At 61.6% G+C, this 19,708-nt stretch overlaps 1 protein-coding gene across 7 annotated transcripts in view; it reads left to right on the top strand.

Moving 5' to 3' along the window:
- The window catches only part of PC (pyruvate carboxylase), a 229,762-nt gene extending 216,782 nt beyond the window's left edge, over nt 1-12,980 (top strand). For all 7 annotated transcript variants that reach the window (XM_045023189.1, XM_045023191.1, XM_045023190.1 and 4 more), the window contains 11 exons: nt 4,956-5,100; nt 5,672-5,761; nt 6,774-6,995; nt 7,213-7,369; nt 7,655-7,895; nt 8,248-8,497; nt 8,800-9,044; nt 9,203-9,382; nt 9,581-9,832; nt 10,240-10,380; nt 10,503-12,980. In XM_045023189.1, the coding sequence (XP_044879124.1) occupies nt 4,956-5,100; nt 5,672-5,761; nt 6,774-6,995; nt 7,213-7,369; nt 7,655-7,895; nt 8,248-8,497; nt 8,800-9,044; nt 9,203-9,382; nt 9,581-9,832; nt 10,240-10,380; nt 10,503-10,751 (2,172 nt within the window). In that variant the 3' untranslated portion in view covers nt 10,752-12,980. The remainder of the gene's footprint in view (nt 1-4,955; nt 5,101-5,671; nt 5,762-6,773; nt 6,996-7,212; nt 7,370-7,654; nt 7,896-8,247; nt 8,498-8,799; nt 9,045-9,202; nt 9,383-9,580; nt 9,833-10,239; nt 10,381-10,502) is intronic.
- Nucleotides 12,981-19,708: the final 6,728 nt, after the last annotated feature.

Genomic DNA, 19,708 nt, shown 5'->3' with positions numbered 1-19,708 from the left:
CATTGGCAGAGCCGGGGGTGAGGGGACAAGCCCAGGGCAGGGCATTGGCAGAGCCGGGGGGGGGGACAAGCCCAGGGCAGGGCATTGGCAGAGCCGGGGGCGGGACAAGCCCAGGGCAGGGCATTGGCAGAGCCGGGGGTGGGGGGACAAGCCCAGGGCAGGGCATTGGCAGAGCCGGGGTGGGGACAAGCCCAGGGCAGGGCATTGGCAGAGCCGGGGGCGGGACAAGCCCAGGGCAGGGCATTGGCAGAGCCGGGGGTGGGGGGACAAGCCCAGGGCAGGGCATTGGCAGAGCTGGGGGGGTACAAGCCCAGGGCAGGGCATTGGTAGAGCCGGGGGGGGGACAAGCCCAGGGCAGGGCATTGGCAGAGCCGGGGGGGGGGGACAAGCCCAGGGCCGGGAATTGGCAGAGCTGGGGGGGTACAAGCCCAGGGCAGGGCATTGGCAGAGCCGGGGGTGAGGGGACAAGCCCAGGGCAGGGCATTGGCAGAGCCGGGGGGGGGGTACAAGCCCAGGGCAGGGCATTGGCAGAGCCGGGGGGGGGTACAAGGGCAGGGCATTGGCAGAGCCGGGGGTGAGGGGACAAGCCCAGGGCAGGGCATTGGCAGAGCCGGGGGTGAGGGGACAAGCCCAGGGCAGGGCATTGGCAGAGCCGGGGGGGGCGGGTACAAGCCCAGGGCAGGGCATTGGCAGAGCCGGGGGTGAGGGGACAAGCCCAGGGCAGGGCACTGCAGTTTAGGACTGAGGGGAACCATAGAGCTGTGCAGGGGAAGGCGCTCTCTGCCAGCCCCCCCGGTGAGCGCTGGCTTATGCCAGCTGGGGCTCTGAGTCTTTCTCCTCTCTGCCAGATGCTGAACAGATGTTCACTTAGGCGAACAGGGGCCAGGTTAAGCCTGTGTGTGATGGGATTTATGGCAGGGGGGGCGATGAGGGGGTTTCTGTTTAAGAGGTTTAGGATTGGGTTAGATCAGGGGTAGGCAACCTATGGCACGTGTGCCTAAGGCGGCACGCGAGCTGATTTTCAGTGGCACTCACACTGCCCGGGGCCTGGGGTCTGGGGGCCTCTGCATTTTAATTTAATTTTAAATGAAACTTCTTAAACATTTTAAAAACCTTATTTACTTTACATACAACGGTAGTTTAGTTATATAATATAGACTTAGAGCAAGAGACCGTCTAAAAACGTTAACATGTATGACCGGCACGCGAAACCTTAAATTAGAGTGACTAAATGAAGACTCGGCACAGCACTTCTGAAAGGTTGCTGACCCTGTGTTAGATGATACTGTGTGGGGAGGGGGACACACCACTGCCCCCTACTGAGCAGAAATGCAATTGCTCAAACTTACAGGAGTTGGATCTAGTGGTTAGAGCAGTAGTGATGCAAAGTTAGGATTCCCAGGTTCTAGCCCCAGCTCTGGGAGGGGAGGGGAGTCTAATGGTTAGAGCAGGGGGGGGAGGCTGGGAGCTAGGACTCCTGGGTTCCATCCCCAGCTCTGGGGGCTGGTAGTCAGTATCTGCAAGAGGAGGGCTCAGAGCCCCATCGCTGAGGGACATTCACTACTAGAGCTCTGGGGACCTGATTGAGGGGTACAGCCCTACCAGGGGGTGAGGAATTAGATGGGAACTGAGGGGGTAGCTCCCTGTCTGAAATTTCCTTCACCCAAGAGCCTCCTGCTCCAAGGCCCTTCTCTCTGCACCTAGCTTATGTTCTTCCTTCATTAGCTGCTGAGCTGCTGATGGATTAATTAATGAGGAAATGCAGCAAGAGTAGAGGGTGGGAAGGAACTTAGCTTAGACTGCACCCACTGTGGGACTGGCTGGATAAGGGGGGGGGGTCAGGAAATTGGGTATGGGCCTTTCCCCTGTAGGGAGCCCTGGCTATGATGCAGCCCCAGGGCAGAGGGAGAGGCTAGCTGGGAGGGCAGGGAATGGGGACGGATCCCGGTATGAACAGCCCCCACACCCTCAGTGCTTTGATCCCTTTTGCCTTTCTAACCCAGCCTCACCCCTCTAAGCCCCCCTGTGCTTCCGTGAGGCACAGCCTCCTGCTACCCCCCACCAAGCGCTCTGGGGAGCTGATATAGGGCTAGGATTACGTTTGCCGAGCCGGGCCCACTCTGGGGCTGCTAATGAGCCATTAGTGGGATACAGAATCTCACCCAGGAGCCCTGGGTTTGGTACCTCCTTAACTGACTGGCCAGGGAGGTGATTAACCAGAATCGGGGAAGGGACTGATGTCTGGCGGTTCGAGTGGGGGAGCAGGGTTCCTGGTTCTAGCCCTGTCTCGGGGAGGGGAGTGGGGTCTAGTGGGTTGGAGGGAGCGGGGGCTGAGAATCCAGGTCTCCTGGGGTCTATCCCCTGCTCTAGGAGGGAAATGGGTCTCTTGTAGGTTGGGGCGGGGCTGGGACTTTGGACTCCTGGGCTCTCTCCCTACCTCCCAGCAGCTCATAGTGCAGCAGGCATTATTTGAAGTGTGTATTAGCTGTCCTGCTGCCCTCTGCTGGAGTGAATCAGCCCTGCTCTGTGTATGCGACAGAACCCAGCTCTGCTTTTTCGCCTTGGGTTTCTTTTGAGTTAATGGTTTTTCCATCTCCCCGTTTAAAAACTACAGCAAGGTTGCCCTGAAGGCTGCCAGGTGTGTAGTGAGTCAGGGCCAGAGCTGGGCCAGCGCCCAGGAGGCCGGTCTCCTGGAAATGAGGTGGTGGGTAAGGTAGCAGCAGAGGCCCCTCTGTGGGCAGCAGTGGGGGGAGACCAGCTGCAGACAGCATCATTTGGGCCTTAACACAAGAGTGAACAGAAGAAGGGCAGCATCTCTTGATGCAGGCAGAGGAGCGGGCAAGCGGGTACTGAAAGGAGGGCACAGGATGGAGGGTGCAGCGCCCATATCCCCATCCCTGGGTGATGGCACTGGGCAGGGCAATTGGTTCTCAGCAGGATAATTATCCCTCATGAAGGCCTTGCCCCCGGCCCTGGGATCAGGAGCCCTTTAGCTTCTCAGCGTGCAGTGCCAGGTGCCAGGATCGCTGGCCATGGCCAGAGGGGGCAGTTTAAGGGCCTCAGCAGCACATTAAATAACGGAGTTGCTTGCAGGTCAGGTCAGGGTCGCCATGGCACAGTGGGAAATGGAAGTGCAGGGCGGGGACAAGGCGGGCTCAGGGTCATGCAGCAGAGATGGGGATGGAACCCAGGAGTCCTAGTTCCCACCCTCACTCCTTGCTCAGCCATTGGACCCTACTTCTCTTGCAGAGCTGGGGAACCCAGGTGTCCTGATCCCATTCCCTAACCGCATCCCCTGCACTAGCGCACTAGACCTCCCCTCCCTTCCAAGAGCTGGGGATAGAACCTCAGTTTCCCCTTCTTTGTAAGGGGGTGTATGAGAGAGGCACTGCCCTCTGCTGGCTAGATTTGGTCCTGCATCTTTTACTGGTTCCAGCCTATGCTGTGGTTGTGTAGCTGTGAGAGCCAGAGCGCTTTCACCTTGACCTCAAGGCTAGGCTCCTGGGGAGTCTAGCATGCCCTGCCCCAGTGTTCATGGGGCTGGAGATCCCAGTGTAGCTGCTGACCCCTGAGCCCCACTCTGCAATACCCACATCCCCCTTGCACCCCTGCTACCCCCCTGTGCTCTGCCCTTCCCCAAGCAGCAACTGTCCATCCAGCCCATGAGACACAGTCCAGCTCCCCAGAGTCTAATCCCTCTTGACAGCTCTGACAATGCTCAGGGGGGCTCAGCTTACTCCAGCCTTTCCCTTCCAGCAGCCAGTCCCCATTCTCCCCCTTCAATGCACAAGCATGAGCCTGGTAGCTGCCCCTCCCCATCCCTTGGACACAAGCAGCTGGACAGCTGTGCTGCTGGGAATAGAACCCAGGCATCCTGACTTCCATCCTCTCCCCCCAATCTAACCATTAGACACCACTCCTCTCCCAGGGCCAGGGACAGAACCAAGGAGTCCTGGTTCCCTTCCTCTTCTCCCCCCATATTTCTAACCACTAACCTCCCAGAGCAGAGGAGAGAACCCAGGAGTCCTGGCTCTCAGCACCCTCTGCTCTAACCCACCAGACCATGCTACCATTGTCACACCTTGTACTAGATGGGCCTCCATCTGTCATTAGATCTGTTAGTATTTGCAGCGCCATGAGAGCTGATTGGCTAGGAGCAGGGAGAACTGAATTAAATCATAAAATCATAGGACTGGAAGGGACCTCGAGAGGTCATCTAATCCAGTCCCCTGCACTCAGGACAGGACTAAGTATTATTCTAGATCACCCCTGACAGGTGTTTGTTCAACCTGCTCTTAAAAATCTCCAATGATGGAGATTCCACAACCTCCCTAGGCAATTTATTCCAGTGCTTAACCACCCTGACAGTTAGGAAGTTTTTCCTAATGTCCAACTAAACCTCCCTTGCTGCAGTTTAAGCCCATTGCTGCTTGTCCTATCCTCAGAGGTTAAGGAGAACAATTTTTCTCCCCCCCCTCCTTGTAACAACCTTTTACGTATTTGATTCAAAGGGAGTAAGAGGCTTTAATAACCAGCTACACAGGCGTTACTTCTCCTCTGGAGCGCCTCTCCTGGTGTACATCACCCTGGCAGCAGGCCAGGACCTAATCCCTTTGGGGAAGGAAGGCGGCTGACTCAGTAGCACTTGGGGCAGCTGTCAGCAATCAGCTCAGGCTCCCTGCAGACTCAGGCAGCAGCACTGTGTCAGTAACAGTCGGGGCAACTCCCTCCCTCTCGGAGCCTCAGGCCTGGTCTGCACCTAAAATGTAACTCAACCTCGGTGGGGGAGGGGGTGACAAAATTCACACCCTGGGGAAAGGTAGTGAAGCCAACCAAAGCCCCAGCATAGATAGCGCTAGGTCTCATCTTCCCCATCCTAGCATCCAGCTCTGGGCCTGGATTTAACCCACAGGATGCCAGAGCCATGCTGATAGCCTGTTCCTGTTTGTTCCCAGACCAACATCCCCTTCCTGCAAAACGTGCTGAGCAATGACCAGTTCCTGCGGGGCACGGTGGACACACAGTTCATCGACGAGAACCCTGAGCTCTTCAATCTGCGCCCGGGCCAGAACAGGGCCCAGAAGCTGCTACATTATCTGGGTACGGGCCCCAAGCTGGGACCACACTCAGGCCAATGGGTGGGATCCCCAGCCAGACCCGAGCAGGGTCCCTTTCCAGTACTGCGAGGTCAGGCCCAAGGCGTGGGATCCCCGGCTGGTACCACAGGGCCATGGGTGGGTTCCCCGGCTGGTACCACAGGGCCATGGGTGGGATCCCCAGCTGGTACCACAGGGCCATGGGTGGGATCCCCAGCTGGTACCATGAGGTCCGGCCCCAGGGGCAGGATCCCCAACCGGCACTGTGGGGTAGGCCCAGAAGGCAGGAGCCGCCCAGAAGGCAGGGTCCTCAGCTGGTGCTGTGGGTTAGGGCCATCTGTGGAGTCCCCATCCAGTACCACGGGGCAGGGCCATGGGTACGATGTCCATCCCGTACCGCGGCGTCAGGCTCAGGGCTGGGATCACCGGCTGGTTCTGTAGCATAAGGGCCATGGGTGGGCTCCCTGGCTGGTACTGTGGGGTGGGCCCCGGGTCGGGATCCCCAGCTGGTACGGCGGGAGGCGGGATACGTGTTCCATGCGCTGTGCTCTCTAACTCTGACATTCTCTCTCCAGGCCACGTGATGGTCAACGGCCCCATCACACCCATCCCTGTCAAGGCCCGCCCATCCCCCATTGATCCCGTGGTGCCCACTGTGCCTTTGGGTGAGTCCCCTCCTCTCCTGCCCCACCCCCAGCACCTCCCACCCGTCGGGTCTGCTGCCCACAGGGCCCCACCCTCACACGATGGCCCCATCCCATCCCATTCCCCATGGATGGAGTAAGGGGGAGCAGGATGCCTGGGTTCCCTGTGCCACGTGCCCTCCCTTCTGCCCTTGTGGCTGGACTCCACTTCCTCCCCCGCTCCCAGGAGTCAGGGCCTTTCTCTGCCCTGTTCTTCCCTTCGGAGGGCAGTGGGGTGTAGTGGGTTGGCAGAGGGAGGGCTGGGAGTCAGCACTCCCAGTTCGGTGGCTGCCTGCCCCATTTGCCGGGCTGCCCGGCAAAGCATTAGCTGTGCTGTATTCTCCTCCAGGCTGCTCCCTGGCCCGGGGAGGGAGCACTTAGGGGTCTATCAGCTCAAAACGGATTTACCAGGCTGCTCGGGAGAACCTTAATGAGATGTAAGCCCCTGTTGTTCATTCTCTTAATGCCTGGTTCAGGCTGAGGATTAGCAGCCGACAAAGAAATAAACTGTGATAATAACCCGACGTGGCTGCCACCCTGGCTAATTAAAGCCAGCCCTGCGCATCGGGCACACGCGCTGGGAACCTCAGGCCCACGGCTCAGCTGTCCGATCTGTCTCACGGAGCTGGTCCCAGACTAGCTGGAGTCAGAAAAGATTTACCAGGCGTCAGCCCCACAGAGCACGTCATATACAGGGATCCCCGTCCCGGTGCTGAGATGCAGCCGCCTCTGGGGTGGGGTGCGGTGCAAGGGCTGTTTATATAGGGACCCCTCTCCTGGTGCCCTCTAGCATGTAGCTGGGGTCAGTCACTGACTGTGAGTAAGGGAGAGCCCCCCTCATTGCATCCCCACCCCACTCCTTGCAGCACAGCGTCCCCTAGCGCCAGCAGTTCTGAGTGTAAGTGATGGCACCCTGGGAGGCTGCAGGGAGCAGTGTGTGTGGGGGGGTCTCTCTGCAACCCTACAGCAATGGAATCCGCCCCCCACTTTTCAGGTGACCCCCCTACTGGCTTCCGAGATATCCTGCTCCGGGAGGGTCCCCAGGGCTTTGCCAAGGCCGTGCGGCAGCACCGTGGGCTGCTGCTCATGGACACGACCTTCCGGGATGCTCACCAGTCCCTGCTGGCCACCCGCGTCCGCACACATGACCTCAAGAAGATCTCGCCCTTCGTAGCCCACAACTTCAACAACCTCTTCAGCATTGAGAACTGGGGAGGTAAGAGCAGGACACGGGGCCTTTCCCCTCTAGGGGGCACTGGTTCTGATCCAGCCCCAGGGTGGGGAACTGGCTGTCCCTGGGGGGGTGGGGAATGGGACACAGGACTTTCCCACCATGGGATTGGGGTGGCGGGCAGGGCTGAGGGGAGAACTTGTGGGTAACACCGGGGGTGGGGGCAGGTCACACCTACTCACCTCTCTGCCCCACCCCCCAGGTGCCACATTTGACGTCGCCATGCGTTTCCTGTACGAGTGCCCGTGGCAGCGGCTGCAGGAGCTCCGTGAGCTTATCCCCAACATCCCCTTCCAGATGCTGCTGCGGGGGGCCAACGCCGTGGGGTACACCAACTACCCCGACAACTCCGTCTTCAAGTGAGCCAGCGGGGCGGGCCAACAGGGCGTCAGCCAGGCTGGGCGGGGGGCTCAAGCCTGGCATAGCAGAGAGCCGTGGGGTAGGATTGAGGGTCAGGGCTTCAGACCCCCCAGGGGAGGGGGTGAGAAAAGGGGGTGGGATTCCAGAGTCGCCTGGCTGACTCACCTTGACACCAGACTTGTGGGGTTGGTCAGCAGGGATAACTCTACGTGGAGGGGCCTGGCACCCAGTCCCCATGGGGATCCTTCTCCCCCAGGACTCACCGGGTGACCCTGGTCCCGCAGGTTCTGTGAAGTGGCAAAGGAGAACGGCATGGACATCTTCCGGGTCTTCGATTCCCTCAATTACCTGCCCAACATGCTGCTGGGAATGGAGGCAGCGGGGCAAGCCGGGGGGGTGGTGGAGGCTGCAATCTCCTACACGGGAGACGTGGCCGACCCCACCCGCACCAAATACACCCTGGAATACTACATCCAGCTGGCCGAGGAGCTGGTGAAAGCTGGGACGCACATCCTCTGTATCAAGGTACCTAGGGGAGCCCAGGACTGGGGTAGCCGGGGGCTGGGGGCACTGGCAGCAGAGCCTGGGGGGGACCCATAACCCAGGACATCATGGACTGAGATGCCAGCCTTTGGGGGGCATCATGGCACGGGGAAGGGTGTCCAGAGCTCGCTTGCCCAGCCTTACTTGCCTCTCTATCCCCTCCTGCCCCAGCCTTCCCCTCTCCACTGCCACAGCCCCTGCCCACATCTCTGCCCCCCCCACACACACCTGGTTTCCCCTGCACCTTCCCTGCTCCCTACCCCGTTCGCCCCTCCCCCACCCTCCCCCTGTTCCTGCCCCCCACGCCCATGCTCAGCCCTCTCCTCCCTTGCAGGACATGGCTGGGCTGCTGAAGCCGCGCGCCTCGGAGCTGCTGGTGGGGGCGCTGCGCCAGCGCTTCCCCGAGACGCCCATCCACATCCACACCCACGACACCTCCGGGGCGGGCGTGGCCTCCATGCTAGCCTGCGCCGCCGGCGGCGCTGACATCGTCGATGTGGCCGTGGACGCCATGTCCGGCATGACCTCGCAGCCCAGCATGGGCGCCTTGGTAGCCTGCACCCGGGGCACCAGCCAGGACACAGGTACTAGCCGCAGAAGCCAGGGCCCCTGGGCTCTACGCCTGGCTCTGGGAGGGGAAGGGGATCTAGTGCTTAGAGCAGGGAGGGCGCAGAGTCAGACAAGGCATCTGCCCCAATCCAGTCTAAGAACATCATGAGATGGGCTAGGCCAAAGCGCCAGGGTGATGCATGGCCCAGCTCTGCCCCCATGCTCTGTGGAGCCCAGATCTCAGGGTGGTGGATAGTCCCAGAGCCCCGCCAGGGTGGGCCAAGTCCGACCCCTGCAGCCCGGACGAGCCCCATCTCCTCCCTCTCCCCTGCCTCAGGCATCCAGATGGAGAAGGTGTTTGACTACAGCGAGTACTGGGAGATGGCGCGGGGCCTGTACGCCGCCTTCGACTGCACGGCCACCATGAAGTCGGGCAACGCTGACGTGTATGAGAACGAGATCCCGGGCGGCCAGTACACCAACCTGCACTTCCAGGCCCACAGCATGGGGCTGGGCAACAAGTTCAAGCAGGTCAAGAAGGCCTACGTCGAAGCCAACAAGCTGCTGGGGGATCTCATCAAGGTCAGAGCCGCCCACAGTCCTGTAGAGCCGCCAGGGGGCCTGGCTGGCTCGGGAGGGTGGGGAATGGGACATGGGGCTTTTCCCCTCTAGGGGGCGCCGGTTCCGACCAGCCCCAGGACAGGGGCCTGCCCGCACTGACCTGTCTCCCGCCCGTGCAGGTGACGCCGTCATCGAAGATCGTGGGGGACCTGGCGCAGTTCATGGTGCAGAACAACCTGTCGCGGCAGGAGGTGGAGGCCATGGCAGACGAGCTCTCCTTCCCACTCTCCGTGGTGGAGTTCCTGCAGGGCTACATCGGGATCCCCTACGGGGGCTTCCCTGAGCCCTTCCGCTCCAAGGTGGGGCTGGGCAATGGGTGGGGTGGGGCTGCAGGGGAATCCCAGGCACGTGGGCGGGGGGCAGGGCTAGATCAGGTTCCTCTGCTGGGACCTCCCTGAGCCCTTTCACTACAAGGTGAGCCATAGGGGGGGTATCCCCTTCCCTGGGCTCCCATTGCTCCAGCCCCCCTGCATGGAATCCTGACGCTCTCCCCCCAGGTGCTGAAGGACCTGCCCCGCATCGAGGGGCGCCCGGGGGCCTCGCTGCCCGCCCTGGATTTCCAGCAGCTGGAGAAGGAGCTGCGCACGCGGCACCAGGAGGAGGAGATCACCCCCGAGGACGTGCTCTCGGCCGCCATGTACCCCAAGGTGTTCGACGAGTTCAAGGAGTTCACAGCCACCTTTGGCCCCGTCGAGTGCCTCAACACCCGCCTCTTCCTGGAGGGACCCAAGATCGCCGAGGAGTTCGAGGTGTGCGAGTTAGGGTGGGAGGGACCAGAGCGGGTAGGGAGACCTGCACCCTGGGCTGTCCGGGGAGACATAAGGCTCTGGAGGTGCTGGTTGGACCTGGGAGTAGGAGCCAGGGGAGCCTGAGGAGAAGTTTGAAGCAGGATGGTTGGGGATTGTGGGGTGTAGAGTTAAGGGAGACTATCAAGCCCTATGTTTGGGGGACCTTGGGATCAGTGGGACACTGGGAGTTCCAGGTGGGGTGGCTCCCCATTCTCGGAGTGATCAGCTCAGGCTCTCTGCAGATTCAGGAAACATCACCGTGTCAGTTACACTCAAGGCAGCGCCCCTCCCCAAGAGTGATTGACTCCCAACTCTCTGCAGGTTCAGGAAACCCTGGGGGCCTCACCACACTCTGTCTCCCCCTGCAGGTGGAGCTGGAACGTGGAAAGACCCTGCACATCAAAGCCCTCGCGCTGGGAGACCTGAACCGGGCTGGCCAACGTGAGGTCTTCTTCGAACTCAATGGGCAGCTGCGCTCCATCCTGGTCAAGGACACACAAGCCATGAAGGTGCCAAGGGGGAAGAGCCTCTGGGTCAGATGTTGCGGGCTGGGCACATGGGTCTGACCCGATCTAAGGCCTTGTTGCATGAGATGGGTTGACTAACCTTGTCTCTCTGCCCCGCCCCCCAGGAGATGCATTTCCACCCCAAGGCGCTGAAAGACATCAAGGGCCAGATTGGGGCCCCCATGCCCGGCAAGGTCATCGACATCAAGGTGGAGGAGGGGGCAAAGGTCGACAAGGGGCAGCCCCTGTGTGTGCTCAGCGCCATGAAGATGGAGACCGTGGTCAACTCCCCCGTGGCCGGCACGGTCAAAAAGATCTACGTCAAACCGGACATGAACCTAGAGGGGGATGACCTCATCCTGGAAATCGAATAGGCTCCGCCTCCTCCCCTGCTGCATTCTGCTTCCCCTCCCCCATCCCGGACAGAGACGTGCCCCCCAATGTGTCGGATGCAGCCGGCACACTGTCACTTTAAGGGCATGCCACGCCCACTTTTAACCCTTTGCTTGCAGGAGACACACCAGCTTCTTTCTCTCCCTCCACCCAGTCCTGCAATCCCCATGGGAGTCCTGCTTAGCCAGTCAGGCACCTGGGGGAAGTGCAGTTCCTTCCACCGCCATCAGGGGAGCCTGTGGCTCATGCAGCCTGGTGTGCAATTCCTTCTACCGCCACCAGGGGGTGTATGTGCACCTGTCATGGATTGACAGGGCTGTGTTACGCCCCAGTCTTTACACAGTCTTTTGGCTGTGACCCCCTTGGTGTGCCAGACCCACACTTTCCCCAGGCACCCATGAGGCCTCAGCAACTCCAGGACTGGGTCTTTGGGAACCAGCCCCCCAGTTCCTCCTGTGAGCTCCAGCCAGTGCAGCTGCGACCAGACTGCCATGGAGACTCTCCCTTCTCCGGGAGCGACGCGCCCAGGGAGGATCTGCAGCGAGGCCGGGCAGCCTGGCCAGGCCGAGGGAGCATTGATTAGTCACCTGGGATCCAGCATCGCAGGGTCCTCAGGCCAGAGCCTGTGTTGGTGGGAGCCAGGACCCCAGCATGCAGGGCCGCCGGGGGGGGGGGGGACAAGTGGGGCAATTTGCCCCAGGCCCCGGGCCTCACGGGGGGCCCTACGAGAATATAGTATTCTATAATATTGCAACTTTTTTTTTATGGAAGAGGCCCCCAAAATTGCTTTGCGCCAGGCCCCCTGAATCTTCTGGGCGGCCCTGCCAACATGTCCTGCTGCCCTGAGACCCTGTTTTGCTCTCTGTCCCGGCTGCTCACCCCTGTTCTCCCTTTGTTTCCGGCTCCAGGTCTTTGGCCTCTGCCTCCCTGCAGAGTGCTGGAGGGAGTCCCTGCTCTCAGCTGCCATTGGCAGTGCAGGGTCCCGTGGGCCCATTGGCAGGCCCTTGCCAATGCAGGGCCTTCCATTTGTGTGTCTGTTGCAGTCCGGACCGGTTCCAGCCCAGGCAGCAGGCATGGCAGAGCCCTTCCCTTAGCTCCTGAGCCCATGGACGCAATCAGCTCGTTCCCCCCAGAGGGCAGCGATGCAACGTGGCCAGTCCGGAGTCACCCAGATAGTTCATAACTCTACAAAGAAGTCCCACGTGTGTGTCAGCATCATGCAGCCTAGGGGTGCAGTTCCCTCTGCCTCCACCAGGGGGCATCTGATCTCAGAGGCTAAGCATTGCTGGGGAGGTGCTGTCCCCTCCCATCCCACTTACTCTGCTGCCAATTGCATTATACCCATCAACAGCCAGGAGGCGCTGCCCCATCCAGTCCAGTTACCCCCCTGCACCATGTGGGGTGCTGTCCCCCTGCGCCTCCAGCCCAGGTACCCCCCAACTCTGGGGGGCACCTTCCCCACAGGCTGCCCCTGCTTTCTATACCCCCCAATAGCTGCTGTCCCCCCACCCCGGGCTCAACCATGACTCCTTTCTCCCTTGGGGCAGAACAGTGCCCTACCAGAGCTCCTGGGTCCTGCCCCCAGCTGCGGGGAGGAGGGGCTCCTTTCCCCTGCCATGCTGTCTCAGGGGACCCCTCAGCTGAGGGGGCTCCTCTTGCTGCTTGAACCCTGGGCTAGTCTAACGCGCAATCAGGTTTCTTTTCTATTGTCTTAACTGCCAATCCCTGCCCCCAAATACGTACGCCCCTCCCCCCTTCAGAGCAGGGGGGGACTCAGGGGTATCACCAGCCATGGATTGCCCCCACCCCTGCTCCCGGCGACCCCAGGCCTCGTGTCGATCTGGATGGGGCATTCCGTAGGGGCACCGCACGGAGAGGTGGTGAGAGGGGGCACCCAGTGGGTAGCGACCAAAGCAATCATGCTGAGTTTTAGGGGGGGGAGGGGTGTCAGATGTTTACAGGGTTGTTTGCCCAGAGCTGGGGGAGGGGGTGAGATCCCTTCCCCCCCTGCCTGAGGGCACGGGAACAAACCTCACATCGGTGAGGACAGTCTGCGGTGCAGGAGCTGCCAAGCGGGATTCCGTTAGGGCCCCTCCCCAGCGCCCCATTGGGCTGGAAGGGTCAAGGCCGTTTTGGGAAGGACTCAGTGACTCGGGTCCTTGAGGGGCCGGCCCCGGCTGGGCAATAAAACTCATCTCACTAACCGCTCACTGCTGGCCTGGCTGAGTTTGTGACAAGACCAGAGAATTGGGGGCAGCCTGCCCCCTGCTGGAGAAACGCCAAACTGTCGCTGGTGTGGCTGCCTGTGTGTGGGGGGCACTGGCTGTGGGGTGCACCCAGCTCAGCCGAAGCCCATCAGTCCCAACCAGCAGCCTTTTGTTGGGCAGAGCTAAGGGGCACCAGCAGAGCTGGGTGGGGAGGGAGTGTCCAGGGCTGGCATAGCAGGGACAGCGGGTGCAGATGGCGCAGCATCGCTCTCCCTTTGGCTCCAGCCTCCATGTTCAAAATTCACACCCTCCCATCGGAAAGGAAAATCGTGGCTTACAAGTAGCTGCTATGCAAATAGAACGTGCTGCTGTCAGCTCAGGAAGCCTAGCGAGCTAGGGTGAGATTACATGGAATCGGGGGTGGGTGGGAATGAGTCATGGGGTCTTTCCCCTCTGGGGGGGATGGCTCTGAGCTGGGCCGGGGTGGTGGTGGCTGATTTAGGGAGGGCAGGGGATTGAATACAGGGCACTGTCCCCCAGACAGAGCCTGTGGGTACCTGCAGACCAACTGGTACCTACATCCTCCAGGCAGCACTGCTGACACCGACCAGATGGAGGCTCCCTTCACCCCGCACACCAACCGACTGGCACAAAGTCTTGTCCCCAGGACCAGGGCGCCTGGCTGCTGCATGAGGTGCCAGGTCTCAGCTCAGCCCTGAGGCAGCTGGCTCCAAACCCAGAGAGGTGCCTGGCGCTGGGCGAAGATGCTTTAGTGAAATGCTGCCCGGGTGTTACTAGCTGGGACGTTCCACAGCAGGCCCCCGGAATAAACACCCCCCCACAGCACTCCACCCCACAGGAGGCTGTGTCTCAGCACCAGGCAAGAGATCCCTGTGTAAACAGCCCCTGCCCCCCACTCCAGAAGCAGCCACATCTCAGCACCAGGGGAGATGTGTGTTACCGTGCAGAGCGCGGCAGGAGCCCCTGGCTGGGGAACATGGGTTGGCGCTAATGTCTGAAGGACATTGCAATCTGGCATGGCAGCTCCTTGAGCCGCTCCCACCAGCTCATTACACTGCCGGGGTCGTTAATAATTCAGCTCCCTCTGTGCGTTAAGAGAATTAATACAATACTCTGCAGCTGTGCCTGCCGCATGACTCTCAGCCCCGTCACTCTGGCCTACGACTGACCCACCCTGCACAGGGCCTAGGAGACGGGCTTTGGGCTACGAGATCATGGGTCTGGTCTCCCCTTTTCTACTCTCTGCGGATAACAGTTCTCTGTGCGTCCAAACCCATGTTAGTGGGAGGCCACACACGTCGTTACCACGTCAGTCACTCCACTCTGCCGCGCTGCCACTCTCAAGGCTGTCCCTGATTGACAGGGCATGTGCTACCCTGGCCTCTCCACCGGCTTGCAGCAGGATCCCCATGCCTCTGCCCAGCCCACCACTAGGCACCCACAAGGTGAGCTCTGCAGCACTTCAGCTCCACGACCCGGCCTGCTGGCTCCAGCCCCCGTATCACGCCGTGTGCTCGGCACAGCATGCTTCAGGGAGCCACGCACCCGTGGGGGCTCTGCCGGGACACAGCGCAGCCTGCTCAGAGCAAGCTGAGACGTATTGGTCCTTTGGCAGAGCTCCTTGGGGAGCTCTTAGGGCAGCGTGGCGAAGCCAAGCTCAAGTGAGAGCCCAGGCTGCCAACGGCCCCAGCATGCATCCAGCTGAGGCTGCACCGGGGTCAGGTGGGCAGAGCTCCGTCCCACGGCTGTGGATGTGTCTGAGCAACACAGCTCTGGCAGCCTACAGTTGAAAGATCGCCCAGGCTTAGCCAACCATGCTGGGCTGGGCGCCCCCTTGGCTTTCAGTGCCTGGGTACAGCTGCGCTTGGAGCGGGGAGTGACAGCCCAACTCCCTAGGGTGGCCACGCACGGTCCAGGAACATGTGGCTGAAACGGCCTAGACCCACGCATGGGAGGACACGCTGCAGGATGAGCGGTGCACTGGTAAAGACAGCGTCCCCTGGCTGGTACCGGCCAAAACCACAGCCGGGTTTGGCCCAGTACCAGCTAGGGAGCAAACCCCCCCCGCCCCAGCAAGCAGGTGCCTGGGGTGGCCAAGGGGAAGAAGCAGCACGTCCGGCTCTTCGGCGGCAATTCGGCGGTGGGTCCCTTGGTCCCTCTCGGAGGGAAGGACCTGCCAACGAATTGCCGCTGAGGAATGAAGCGGCGCAGTTGAGCTGCTGCTAGAATGCCGCCGATCATGATCACGGCTTTTTTTTGTTTTTTCCCCGCTGCTTGGGGGGGTGGGGAGAACCCTGGAGTTGGCCCTGTCCTGAGCTGAGTCTAGAAGCTAGGAGTCCAAACGCCCAACCTTGTAGCAAATAGGCGGGTGAGTGCGAGCGAGCTGCCCTCCTTAGGCAGTCTGTGCTATACAGGAGATAACAACCTACTTCTGCGACTCCTTTAGCTCAAGAGGCCAAGGTCTGGGCTGTGGCTGTGAAGATTTTAGTTCAGTGCCCCGTGATGACCCGGTTGGATACTAGCTCATGGAAAGGACGACTGCCAGGGCCAGTGTAACAGAGACCCTTTAGCCTGGCATTTCCCCCACCGGGAGTGCTTGACACATTGATTAGCTCACCTCTCCGGCCCCTTACATCCTGCTCTTTTGAGCCCCATACACACACACATCCATCTAGCCCCCCCCCCCCACACACACACGCCTAGCCCGTCCCACCCCCGCTGCTCCGTCCCACCCAGCATAGACTGCAAGGCCAGAAGGGACCATGGTGCTCATCTGTTCTGATCTGCACATCGCAGGCCACAGAACCGCACCGACCCACTTCTGCAATGGGCCCAGCACCTCTGGCTGAGCTACCGAAGGCCTCAAATCGGGCTTTAAAGCCTTACCCATCCCTCCCGTACACAGCCAGCCCCGTACACCCCCCCACCCCCAGGAGCCTTGCCAGCTCTTTGCACTGTTCTGAATGCCGCCCCCTTCACCCACTGCTCCAGTGGGCTGGTAAAGTAAATGCCACCCAAGGGGCCCCCAGCGCTTCACGGGCGGCTGGCCACCCCTCAGGCTCATGCACAGGGAGGCTGCCAGCCCCGGGGAGCAGCCATCTGTACAGAGCTCCTGCCTCCCATCGCTACTAGCAACAGAAATTATTCCAGCTGGGAGATGGAGCCTTTGCCCTTTGCGCCAGCCCCAGTGGTGGACTGACTGGTTGGCTCAGGGGGGCGGGGACTGGGACATGGGGGCCTGTCCCCTCTAGAGGGCGCCAGCCCAAGGCCCTGTGCGCAGGTCACTGGCCCCTAGGGTGGCAGCGGGCATAGGGGGGGCTCACACAAGCACCGAGCTCGAGTAACGTGGCAGCAGAGCAGGCAGGGTCCCTTGCAGCTCACGCAGGGTTGTGGCTTTGTGGGGGAAGAGTTTCTGTCGGTGCTGCCAGCCTGGGAGGGTGGTGCCATGGGTCCGATGGGCACGTGTCCTGCTGGGATCGGCGACCCAGCAAGCTCTTTGCCCACAGGCCCGCGGGCGAGCTGGCTTTCAGGCTGAGAAGCTGCCTTTGCTGAGGATCGCTCAGTACATTGCTGCCCCTCTGGGGAAGAGCTCCGGGATGGGCTGTTTGCAGGGACATGGAGGCTGAGGCGTGCCTCAGGGCAGTTTGCTTACTCAGCTCCCCTCCACCTCAGCACAGGGTGCGTAACCATCGGCACATGCCCCTATGGGGGACGGTAGAGCCACCATCTCCTGGTGGCTCCAGGCCCAGACTGGCTGCCCTTCTGGGAGATGCTTTCGTCCAGCTCAAGTGAGGGGGGGCGGTCTGGGTGACAAGAAGGGGAGCTGGGTGACACGCTCTGGCCTGTGCCATCCAGGAGGTCAGCCTTGACGAGCTAATGGTGCCCAATGGCCCTAAACTGCTACGACTCCATGTGGCCTGGAAAGCCACCCATGGGGGCTGTTATCTCAGGCTGGGTGCGGGCCACAGAGCGGGTGGGAGACGTGCAGGGCCTCGCTGTGGTGGGGCAGTCGACAGGCACACGGCTCTGTTCTGTGCCCCACCCCCCTTGCCCACTATAACCCTGTGGTCTCCGTGGAGCTGACCGCCATGGTGGGCACTTCGCCAGTGTTGTGAGTCAGAGAAGGTCACGATGCCCAGACTGTTCGATGCCCTGGGCTGGATGATGTGCCCAGCCCAGCCCATCCAACTGGCAACAAGGGGGTCTCTCGCTGCCCGTCGTTATTCGTGGGCACCTTGCTGGCCCTTTGCTTGTCTGGCTCATGAAGCCAGACACTGGTGAGTTGGACAGAAGCAACTCAAGGGTTAACGCCCACCTGAGCGAGTGCAGGGTGCTGGGGAGCAGCCTTGGGGGATCAAAGGCTGAGAGGAGGGGGGCCGCATGCCCAGCCTCAGGGAGGAAACTAGCCAACAGCTGGGGCTTGCTGGGCACTGCAGAATGCCCCACCCCGACCTGGCTTCGTGCAGCGCCTGGTGCCAACTTGGTCCCTTCCCGACCAGCGAGTGCCACAGAACGGTGATGGAAACGGCCCCGCAACCTTATCTCGGCCCTTTCTGGCCAACGCCCCCCCCAAGCACCCAGAGACACCCTCTGTGCTGTACCGAGTGGGGGCTTCTGGCCATGGCACTGCACTCAGCCCATGCCTGTGTCTCAGCCTGACCCACCCGCCCCTTCACCCTCAGCCGACTGCTAATGCCAGACCGCCACTCGCCCTTCATCAGCCGCCCAGAGCAGGCCCAGCACCCACCTGGCCGCTGACAGTCCCCGTGGTACGAGACCCCCCCTAGACCCGGCTAGCAACACCCACAAAACGCAGAGCTGGCGCCAGGCCCTGTGGCGCTCCCAAGGGGTGTTGTCACAGACTCGCCAGCCCAGGGCGCCTCCTCCTGGGGAGACCCAGCATCGCAGCCCCTCTGCCTCACTCCTCTCTGGGCTTTGGCCAGCTGGGCGGTGACTCGGCCGTCCGGCCAGGTCTCACGGAGAGTCCTGACCCATCGCCCAGCTCAACTGTTCCCATCCGTCCCTCCGCAGACACCGGGCACTACAGAGTCCGCCCTGGCTCTCGCCCAGCGCGCTGCCTCCCGGGGCTTGTTCCCTGGCCTCCCTTCAGGGACAGGCCCCAAGCGCTGCCTGCAGGCCCCTTGGCAGTGCCTTTCGCAGCCAGGAAACGCCCAGGTGCCGCAGAATGGGCTAATTGGCCTCTCTAGCTCCCCTTAACCCTATCACTGCCAGGGTGAGATACACACCCCAGCACAATGCACATGTGCCTCTAGCCTTTGATCATACACAACAGCGGGGGCGGCAGAGGCTCTCACCCCCACCCCACGCAGATCATCTCATGGGCCAAGTACAGCACTGCCACGCTGTGCCAACTAACCCTTCCACCGCGCAATACAGCTTCACCTAGCACAGGGCCTGCAGCTGGCATGTGTGCAGAGACCCCCACAGTGGCGATTGCCTGCTCCACAGGGGGGGAGGGGGGCAGAGTTAAGGCTGAGTGAGCGCTCCCCTCTAATATCTATCAGAGTGGTGGGGGGGGAGACTCCACTGCTGGAGGGAGGGGTGTGTGGGCACAGGGGTCTGCTGCACTCAAACAACCAGCTAATACAGCCAGTGCCAGAGCTGGGCAGGCGCAGGACACGTTACATTGCTAGCGGGCCGCGGCTCCGGCTCTTTGCACACCAGCCAGGCTTTGCAGGGGGCACGCTGGCACAGAGCTGGGATTTGTAACTGGGATCGGGGGAGCTAAGGGCAGGGCTGGGTGCGTTGGCACAAAGCCCCTGCTTGCCAGAGCCTGACACAGACGTCCCAGCAGGGCCCACTGCCGCCTTTCTTGTGGGATGGCAGCGCGGCTGGCGCTAGGCACTGCTCTGGGAAGGGCTCCAGCCGCCGTCACAGAACGCAGCCCTTGGTTTGCAAACCCGGCCGGGTCCCTGAAAAACCCAGCAGTCCTTGGACTAACCAGCCAGTTAGCGACTGGCCACAATGCGGGCGGCCTTGGACGGGGAGGGGCTGCCAGGCTGAAGGAGGCCATGATGGGACCCAACCTGGATGTGCTCATGCAGCTGATCCGGGGAGGGGGGCACTACCAGGTTGGAGGGGCCCATGGGTCTGATTGGAAGGGGGGGATACCAGTGGGATAGCTGCTGTCTCTGCTCTGGCTCCATTACTGCCCCCCATGCAGGGGCGGCTCTAGACATTTTGCCGCCCCCAAGCAGGGCGGCACGCCACGGGAGGCGCTCTGCCAGTCACCGGTCCCGCGGCTCCGGTGGACCTCCCACAGGCGTGCCTGCGAAGGGTCCGCTGGTCCCGTGGCTCCACCGAAGCCGTGGACCAGCAGACCCTCTGCAGGGACGCCTGCGGGAGGTCCACCGGAGCTGCCTGCCGCCCTCCCGGGGACCGGCAGAGCACCACCCCACCGCGGTGTGCCGCCCCAAGCACGCGCTTGGCGTGCTGGGGTCTGGAGCTGGCCCTGCCCCCATGGTCCTGGCTGCCCCCCTTTCTGTGGGTTCTGGTAGTATTGCCGCCCCACCACCACCACGTAGTTTGTGGCAAGTGGGTGGGGGGGAGGGGGGACAGCCAGACTCTGCATGTTCAGCTAGACAAGCCTTAGCCGGAGGGGATAACCCCTGGGCGCTGGGAGAGAGCTGCAGGCTGGGGTAGCCAGAGGCCGCTGGACAGGAGTGAGGAGCACGGCTCAGAGCTGGTTC

This window comes from Mauremys mutica, chromosome 7 (assembly GCF_020497125.1).
Source record: "Mauremys mutica isolate MM-2020 ecotype Southern chromosome 7, ASM2049712v1, whole genome shotgun sequence".
NCBI classification, from domain to species: Eukaryota; Metazoa; Chordata; order Testudines; family Geoemydidae; genus Mauremys; species Mauremys mutica.
This window is presented reverse-complemented; position numbering and strand designations above follow the sequence as displayed.